Source organism: Megalobrama amblycephala, linkage group LG4 (genome assembly GCF_018812025.1).
Source record: "Megalobrama amblycephala isolate DHTTF-2021 linkage group LG4, ASM1881202v1, whole genome shotgun sequence".
Lineage (NCBI taxonomy): Eukaryota > Metazoa > Chordata > Actinopteri > Cypriniformes > Xenocyprididae > Megalobrama > Megalobrama amblycephala.
The window spans coordinates 43,285,241-43,295,859 of NC_063047.1; the positions used below are offsets into that span (position 1 = coordinate 43,285,241).

At 33.1% G+C, this 10,619-nt stretch overlaps 1 protein-coding gene across 1 annotated transcript; it reads right to left on the reverse strand.

The window, feature by feature from the left end:
• Positions 1–838: 838 nt before the first annotated feature.
• Positions 839–1,835, reverse strand: LOC125267651 (myosin light chain 4-like). The gene has a single exon (XM_048189496.1). It carries the CDS (start codon positions 1,765–1,767, stop codon positions 1,156–1,158), a length of 612 nt encoding a protein of 203 aa, XP_048045453.1. The 5' UTR covers positions 1,768–1,835; the 3' UTR covers positions 839–1,155.
• Positions 1,836–10,619: the final 8,784 nt, after the last annotated feature.

The window sequence follows — 10,619 nt, forward strand, 5'->3', positions numbered from 1 at the left end:
AAAAGCCTTTTTGAGCTTGACAGCATCCAATAACATTGTACAAGAAGTACAACCAGGACTTGCCATTAACACCTGCCAACCCGCCGAATGCGGGTGTATTTCAGCAGTGGCGTGTGACGCAGTCACTCCTACTAGCCACTTTGGTGGGTTGAATTTTATATATAACATACATTGTTCAATTATAGTCTTTTAAAAAAGCCATATGAATTAATAAATTGAGTGCAATGTAGTGTTGTCAAAAACACATATGACACATATTGATACTGAAATATCTGAAACGCTCTGAATGAATATTGTTGGTGTTACAGGCCTTGAATTTCAGTGCAGGATTGCACGTATTGCGCATAATTTTACTCATTCCCACAGATTTATGTGCATACATAAAGCCGCCTCTTTGAGTTTCGCTGCTTTTTTTTTTTTTTTTCTTATGTTGTATTGCACTTAAACAGTCAAATACACACAAAATAATGTCAAAATGCCAGTCTTGGTGAGTATTCGCGTAAACACAGTTAGTTATGTTTTAATTATGTTTTTGTTTTTGTTGAACATAAACAGTTGAGAAAGAAAACACATGTGTAACAGTATAATGGATCCGTGAGTCAAATCTTAAAGTGACAGCAGCCTAATATTCCTGCTGTCAAATTATGAGATAATATCAAAAATATCTATATCTCAGTTTTTCCCAATGGTATTGTGGTCAAAATGTTGGCCAGTGAAAATGCTGAATGGCTGGTAACTTTGGAAAACCACTACAGTGGCTGGTGAGCAAAAAAATTAATGTCGAGTCCAGAGTACAACGTAAGGCAATCTTGTGCATTCTTCAAAAAAATAGTCCATGCCAATCTGTTTGCTTTTATTGTTTGCACTTTTTTTGTGTGTGACTGAACACATATGCATTGGACAAAATCTACAAAACATATTCACAGAAGTCAGAATGTATAGAAAAATGGTCTTGTAGTGGAAGAGAAAGTGTTTGTGGAAACACAGAACGTCAATGTGATGTTTGACACCAATTTAAATACTATTATTCAAACAATTGTTGTAAGTAAAACAATACATTTCTGTGAAATAAAATTATAAATAGTTTTCTTATTTACCAAAACTGATTATTTACCCACACCATCCATTCAGTTAGCCCCTAAAAAAAAATCCAGTTCAACCTGACAGGATATGTTTGACAAATGAAGAATAATTGATGCAGCCATTCGCGTCCTCTTGCCCGGCCATCAGTCGATCCACCTCGTCCTCCGTCATCCGCTCGCCCAGCGTTGCCAGGACGTGCCGTAGCTCGGCCCCCATGATGGTTCCATTGCCCTCCTTGTCAAAAACTCTCAGTCCTTCCACAAAATCCTCAAAGTTGCCCTGATCCTTCGAGCGGGAGATATGCTGCAGCATTGGCAAGAAGGTCTCAAAGTCCACCAGTTTGGAATTCATCTCCTCCGGTCTGGGTTTTCCCAGGACCTTCAGCACATCTGCGTTGGTTGGGTTTTGGCCCAAAGCTCGCATCACGTCCCCGCACTGGGCGTACGTAATCTTCATCTCTCCTTTCGGCGTGCGGTCGAACAGTTGGAATGCCTCTTTGAACTCTTCGATCTGGTCCGCGGAGTACTCCAGAGTGATGGACTTGGGATCGAACGGGGGTTCCACGGGAGCTTCGGGCTCCGGCGGTGGAGCTGGTTTGGGGGCCGTTGGAGCCGGAGCGGCCTCTTTCTTGGGTTCAGCCTTCTTGGGTTCTGGCTTCTTGGGCTCAACTTTCTTGGGAGCCATGGTGCTGATGTGAAGAGTCTCCGGGATGAGCAGGGAGAGTCGGAAACAGCAGACTGGATGGCAGGGAGCAGCTCAGGGCAGATTGTCTGTTAAAGCTTTTATATCATTTGACCCCAGGGAGGAGAGATCAGCCTGACAAGCAGGTCCTATAACACACTATAAAAGGAAGAAATCCAAAATAGACCTGGGCGGCGGTGGCGTCAACAATGAGCTATTGTTCCCAGCTGCCACTGATAGTGACAGAGAGACTCCTATCAAAGCCCTACCCGGTGCTCTGGGTTTAAACAGACTGAGCTACTCATTCATGAGCAATGCTTGTATTAACAACCAGCCATCCAAGGGCTCTCAATACTGAACCTGTTCTTCTGAAACACTGGTTAAGTGTCAGAATATGTTCACACATTTTGATATTATCACTGTCATTCTCTACTCCTGCAATAAAATGTCTTTAAACTTGTCTTTGTAAATGCAAACTTGGTAACCCTTTTTAATTGTCCACTTAAGACATTCTGTTGACTGACATTGCAATAAACGTTGCATCTACATGCCAGCTAACTCTCATTAGAGTATTAGTAGACTGCAGACTTTTTAATATCTGCTAAGACTTTATTTTGATGCTCCTCAACAGACATTCTACTGATTATAAGGAACTTTGCAAATACATGTCAACTTATTTTACTAACCTAACAGTCTACTAATACTCAACGCAATCGGAAATGCTTGTCAATTTGAAAACAACTCATTTCAATTCAATATTCTCTCTGTTTGGAATTACTCAATAAGAATAGATAAATCCTTAACGACTAAATTGAGTAGATTTTGTTACAGACCATTTTAATTTATTTTAACACAAAAAAAAACAAACAAACAACAAAAAAAAAAAAAACTGTCCAAAAAACAAGAAATTAATTTTGTTAAATAAAGTTTATATATTAAATTCCATGAAATCTACAAACCCACAGAATGACAAAGTCAAGCCAGTTTCGCAATGCACATGGTTTCAAAGCAGCTGTACAGAAAAATCATGATGTTAATGTTTATATCCGTTTTCATTTAGCAGATAATATAGTTTACATCTTTAGAAGACATAAACAATCAAGAGGTTGAGATTAGATATAATATCGCTTTACATGAGTGTACTGTATGCATGCAAATAAAGTTGGATATATCCAAATTTATATTATTGCACAGCTCTATATTTATAGTTTACATTTTGTGACAATATAAACAAAGCAGTTTTGCTGTATAATGTAAGTCACCCTGCTTGTGTATACTGTATATATGTGGATAGTATCCAACTTTATATATAGAGTTGTGTGATAATGTAGCATACACTGTAAAAAGTAATACGCTATATCTACTCCATACGATTTTGGCAACAGATTACAAGCAATATTATTAATTAAATTCAACAAATAGAATTGAGTTAGAATTAATCAAATTAATTCCTTAAATGTCAACCATTTAAAATGAGTAATGTAAGTAAAATTTAAACACAAATATCTGAATAACAGACAGACGTCAAAGATGAATTAAGAACTCTATTTTTATTGCCAACATTGAAGACACCTGATGATAACAAGTAAAATCATTGAAGGAAAGAGAAACACACAAATTAACAGAGGTTTAGATGTCGATGTTGATTATATTGAAAAAAGTCACCATTATGATGATCAGTGTTTCATTTAGTTGCTTTTATTGCTTTTTATGTCAGTTTTTGGTTTTTGTAATGGTGTTTGCTAATTTTACACATTTTAAATAGTTGAGTTTTAAGGAATGAATTTAATTCTAACTCAAATCTTATATGTTGACTTTAATTAATAATATTGCTTGTAATCTGTTGCCACAATTTTATTGAGTAGATAGAGTGTATTACTTTTTACAGTGTACATTTTGTGATGATATAAACAATCACAGAGATTTGCAATCTTGCTTTACGTGAGTGTACTGTGTGTATTAAATTTAGATGATACTGAAACTGCAACTGCACTGTCCGAAAAAAAGTTATGCCACTGTCACTGGGGCAGTACCCTAAGTTACAAAAGGGAAAAGGTACTAATATGCACTTTTAAAGTACTAATATGTACCTTTAAGGTACTAATTTAGAGGTACAAAGATGTACCTTTTCACTTTTGTACCTTAGGGTACTGCCCCATTGACAGTGGCGTACCTTTTTTTTCTGACTGTGATGCAAACTTTGATACACATTATCCACATCAACTTGGTGTGCATAAAGGGGCATCCTGCATCAGTTTTATATTGACAGAACAATAACAGGTAATAATAACAAGACACGTTTTTCATGGAAAGAACATGGTTAGATTATGTTTACTTGATTACATGCATTTAATGAGTAACACGGACAGTGTGTGACCCTCCACTGAGTTAAAGAGCTGTTCACACACAGGCCACGTTTGTGCTTAGATCAAATCAGATCACGCTGCTTTCCGTCCTTTGAGCAAACACCTCGAGCAATCAAATATTTTTCAATATAAAACCATGAAGGAGTGCAGAGGGCAGATGGATGTCTCACAGGTGTGTCAAAATCATATGCATTGCTGCAGATGTTTACGTAGCCTATTCCTTGAAGGCGCATTTCATTCAAAGCTTATGGATGAATATAACATCAGACAACATACGACATGAGAGCATGAAAACAGTTCAGTGCATTTTCTTAAGAAATATGAGCATATTTAGAATTATCGTGTTTAACTGCCATATGTTCTATAATATGCATTACTGCAAAATCACATTAAAAGAGATTGAAAAAGCAGCACTGCATATTAATAGGATTTTTTTTTTTTTTTTATGCAGATATTCTTTACATGGAACACAAAAGGCAAAGTTTTTCCCCCCTCCTTTAAAATTAAAACCAACCCAAGTTGGGTTGAAAATGGACAAACCCAGCGTTTGGGTTAAATATTTGCTCAACCTGCTGGGTAGTTTTATTTAACTCAACTATTGTTTAAATATTACTATATTGCTTGCTTGAAATGAACCCAAAGTATTTTGGGAATTAACATTTATTAATGTTTAATAAATGAACATTTATTAATGAATAATAATTAAACAATAAACATTAAATTGCTTATTAATAAATGTTTACCTTATGATCATTATTGTTGCCTCTAGTAATTATGTATCTGATTTTTAATTTCCAACCTATTTTGGGTTCATTTTAAGCCAGACATATAGTCATTTTTAAACAAAAGTTGAGTTCAATAAAACTACCCAGCGTGTTGTGCAAACATTTAACCCAACCACTGGATTAAAACAACTTAATCGCTGGGTTTGTCCATTTTCAACCCAACTTGGGTTGTTTTTAACCCAGCATTTTGTGTAACAATGGCAATTCATAGTGACGAAAGTAACAAATAAAAGTTAAAGTCTGTGCAACTCATGCACCTCATACCTTTCTTCAGTCATCTGTTGCATGGAAAAGAGCTGCATGAAGGTTCTTCCTTTTATGTTCCATAAAAAAAGAAAAAAAGAAAAATATGACAATAATAGCTCCATTCAGGTTGCAGCAACATGAAGATGAGTGTAAATAATGAGGGAACTGCAATATACTTTTAAGAGCATCCAGCACCCGTCCGTCTGCACCTGCCAAATAGCTCGCTATATTCTTCTCAACAAAGTCACCTCCAATATCAGATAATGCTGGCACACATTGGCTTTCATCAAAATGCAAAACCGCATTCAGATGTACAACGACGACAACAGCGAGAGTGCTGATAGCGGCCAAATGTGTGTTATGTAACCGGGTAGACTTTCCCCTGTGCTCTTCAACTTAAAGGCTTCATAAATATTTATTTGCTGATGAGGGAGCTGCACTTCTTTGTTCACATGGAAATGATTCAGTGTGCCTCTAGAATGAGATGACAAAGCTTGATGGAAATGCATTGAGAGCCACTGAGTGTCCTTCTGAATCTTCTCTTCATTGGGCGGAAGGTTAATCAATGTGCAGCGGAGCACGTCTACTGTAGAGCGCAATGAAAGGGAAAATGTGCTGCGAGGAGGAAATCATTCTAATCAACTTACACTGCGGCTCAAAGATCTGGTGGATGCAAAGATCTCAACGATTCTTATGGAAACTCTTTATGCTGGATGCTATATCTACGCTGTAAATATAATCGCACCTGATAACAGGTGAATGTGCACAAACGTACAAGAGACAGAATTTAGGATAATATAACTGTATTTTTTCTCCTACTATTTTTTTGGCCAAAATTTAAGATTTATGTATTTGAATTGCACAATGCACTTCCATTCATTTGGATTACACAGTTTTAACAGAAACAAACTAATAAATTTAATATGATGCATGTTTGTCAGTCTTACATTTCTGTAATAGCACTAATAAACTAAATGTGTCCTGAATACACAGCAACCAGGTTTATTTATTTATCATCAGTAAATCATTTATTTAAATCTCATTCATTTGAACTAATTTAATTTTGCTTGTTCCACAGCTAGCCACATGTTAATAATGTTCATACTTTTTAACTGAATAAATGTAATTGTTTTCATAATTTTAACAAATTCATGCTGATTTCAAGCAATCTGAATACATGCATTTTTAAAAAATATGATTATTTAAATATAATCTAAAGAACAGGTCATAATAATCTATGATATTCATTTTTTATTTTTTATTTTATTTTTTTTATAGAAATCATACCGGTTTCATTTATGTATGACTGACAAATATGTATTTGAGTTTTAACATAAACTGATAAACAGTGTAATCCAAATGGATGTAAATTGTACATGCAATGCAAATACATAAATACTTTTTTGGAGTGTATAACATGTGACATTCATTTGTTGTGAATTATTTGATCATTGTGTTCATGAGTAATAAAAAGACAAAATAATTAAATAAGATGCAGTTCCTACGGAAGAGGATTAGGGCCAAGCAATAGTAAAAAAATAAAACCATGTCGAGATTAAAGTTGTTAAATTACGAGAAAAAAAACTCGTTAAATTACGAGAACAAATTTGTTAAATTACGAATTTGTTCTCATAATTTAATGACTTTATTCTCAACATTTTATCTCGAAATTTAAAATTTTTCTCATAATTTAACGAATTTGTTCTCATAATTTAATGACTTTTTTCTCGTAATTTAATCACTTTATTCTCAACATTTTATCTCGACTTTTTTCTTGAAATTTAACAACATTTTTCTCATAATTTAACAAATTTGTTCTCGTAATTTAACGACATTTTTCTCATAATTTAACGAATTTGTTCTTGTAATTTAACAACATTTTTCTCATAATTTAACGAATTTGTTCTTGTAATTTAACTACTTTTTTCTCATAATTTAATGACTTTATTCTCAACTTTTTATCTCGACTTCTTTCTCGAAATTTAACGACATTTTTCTCATAATTTAACGAATTTGTTCTTGTAATTTAACGACTTTTTTCTCATAATTTAATGACTTTATTCTCAACTTTTTATCTCGACTTTTTTCTCGAAATTTAACGACATTTTTCTCATAATTTAACAAATTTGTTCTTGTAATTTAACGACTTTTTTCTCATAATTTAATGACTTTATTCTCAACATTTTATCTCGACTTTTTTCTTGAAATTTAACAACATTTTTCTCATAATTTAACAAATTTGTTCTCGTAATTTAACGACATTTTTCTCATAATTTAACGAATTTGTTCTTGTAATTTAACAACATTTTTCTCATAATTTAACGAATTTGTTCTTGTAATTTAACTACTTTTTTCTCATAATTTAATGACTTTATTCTCAACTTTTTATCTCGACTTTTTTCTCGAAATTTAACGACATTTTTCTCATAATTTAACGAATTTGTTCTTGTAATTTAACGACTTTTTTCTCATAATTTAATGACTTTATTCTCAACTTTTTATCTCGACTTTTTTCTCGAAATTTAACGACATTTTTCTCATAATTTAACGAATTTGTTCTTGTAATTTAACGACTTTTTTCTCATAATTTAATGACTTTATTCTCAACATTTTATCTCGACTTTTTTCTCGAAATTTAATGACATTTTTCTCATAATTTAACGAATTTGTTCTTGTAATTTAACGAGTTTTTTCTCGTAATTTAATCACTTTATTCTCAACATTTTATCTCGACTTTTTTCTCGAAATTTAAAATTTTTCTCATAACTTAACGAATTTGTTCTCATAATTTAATGACTTTTTTCTCAACTTTTTATCTCGACTTTTTTCTCGAAATTTAACGACATTTTTCTCATAATTTAACGAATTTGTTCTTGTAATTTAACTACTTTTTTCTCATAATTTAATGACTTTATTCTCAACTTTTTATCTCGACTTTTTTCTCGAAATTTAACGACATTTTTCTCATAATTTAACAAATTTGTTCTTGTAATTTAACTACTTTTTTCTCATAATTTAATGACTTTATTCTCAACTTTTTATCTCGACTTTTTTCTCGCAATTTAACGACATTTTTCTCATAATTTAACAAATTTGTTCTTGTAATTTAACGACTTTTTTCTCATAATTTAATGACTTTATTCTCAACATTTTATCTCGACTTTTTTCTCGAAATTTAATGACATTTTTCTCATAATTTAACGAATTTGTTCTTGTAATTTAACGAGTTTTTTCTCGTAATTTAATCACTTTATTCTCAACATTTTATCTCGACTTTTTTCTCGAAATTTAAAATTTTTCTCATAATTTAACGAATTTGTTCTCATAATTTAATGACTTTTTTCTCGTAATTTAATGACTTTATTCTCAACATTTTATCTCGACTTTTTTCTCGAAATTTAACGAAATTTTTCTCATAATTTAACAAATTTGTTCTCGTAATTTAACAACATTTTTCTCATAATTTAACTAATTTGTTCTTGTAATTTAATGAGTTTTTTCTCATAATTTAATGACTTTATTCTCAACTTTTTATCTCGACTTTTTTCTCGAAATTTAACGACATTTTTCTCATAATTTAACGAATTTGTTCTTGTAATTTAACAACTTTTTTTCTCGTAATTTAATGACTTTATTCTCATAATTTAATGAGTTTATTCTCAACATTTTATCTCGAGTTTTTTCTTGAAATTTAACGACATTTTTCTCATAATTTAACAAATTTGTTCTTGTAATTTAACGAGTTTTTTCTCAAAATTTAACAACTTTAGTCTCGAAATGGTTTTATTTTTTTATTATTGCTTGACCCTAATACTCTTCCGTAAGTACCTTTCTAATTCACTGGACTATCCACAATATCATTTTTCATTTACAGTTAGCATGATATATAATTGTACATATCATACGCAATTGAAGTCATAATGTCCATCCTTAAAGGATTAGTTCACTTTCGAATGAAAATGACCCCAAGCTTTACTCACCCTCAAGCCATCCTAGGTCTATGTGACTTTCTTCTTTCTGATGAACACAATCTGAGTTATATTAATAAATATCCTGATGCATCCAAGCTTTATAATGGCAGTGAATGGGATCAATGAATATAAGCTGAAGAAAGTGCATCCATCCATCATAAACGTACCCCGTTCATACGTTCATAAAGGCCTTCTGAAGCAAAGTGATGCATTTAAAAAAAGAAAAGAAAAAAAAAATCCATATTTAACAAGTTATGAGGTAAAATATCTATCTAAGCGTCATGATATTTATTAATATTTCTCTGGTTGTGTTCATCAGAAAGAAGAAAGTCATATACACCTAGGATGGCTTGAAGGTGAGTAAAGCTTGGGCTAATTTTCATTTGAAAGTGAACTAATCCTTTAATACAGACATATTAAAAGTCATGACATCCATTATGTTTTTGCAAGTTTTGTTGTTTACTCTTGACACAAATGAAGAAAGAGTTAATGTCTCAAACCGCTAGATTCATATGGATTTATTATACGATCTCTTTATGAACGTTTTGACCAGACCTTCAATGAAGGGACAGAAATGTCGAAGATTAACCAAGGTCGTATGTGTTTGATGACAGAATTTATATTTTTAGGTGAACTAACCTTTTGTTTGTTTGTCACATCTCCAAAATTATTGCAGTGGATCCTTCTGCACGAACAAGTCTCGATTTCATCTGAAGTCAATACACTACAGGACTGTATGGGAGAAAGACTATCAATACTGTTGACCATGTTTGTGTAATGTTTGATTTTATGGATGTTGTCATCTCAATACGACCTCTTGACTGGACTGCCCTGGATCAATGACCTCTGACCCTCTCATCTACAACAGTGCCTCCATCTCTCCTGACGGACTACACATTATAATAATGGTTACAAGGTCATAACCTCTGCTTTCTTCTTATACATTCGTTTCTCCGTAATCCAATTGGCAAATGATGAATTAATGAACCCGATCTGTTTCGTCTGTAAGAGCAGGGCATGAGGATGAGACAGATTTGAAGTGCTAATCTATTGCAGCAACTATCATTTTTTGCACACTGCGCAATTCATCATATCTGACGGAGGCAGTCAAACCGCTGCCTCACATAATTGCGTTATTCATTTACCTCTGCCTTTATTGATCACACTGGTCCGTCTCAATCTCTTACCCAGAGAAACAGGATATCTGTGCTCAAGGGTTAAGAGCGTAGTGTTCGCTGTCCTTATCTTAGAGGTCAGCAGAGGCGGCGGCGGCTTGACAGCTTGTCTATGCTGGTTAAACTGTGGCTTTGTGTGTGTGTTGAGTGTGAGTTAGTGGAGACACTACAAGTCCAGAAAGCATTTCATTATAACACTGGTGGCCATAAACCTTATGTTGCCTTTTAAGATACTTGTTTTTGTACAAATTCAGCTAATCCAACAATGCATTAAACAATTTTGCCCAAATTGGAGAGTGTTTAGAGAAATGT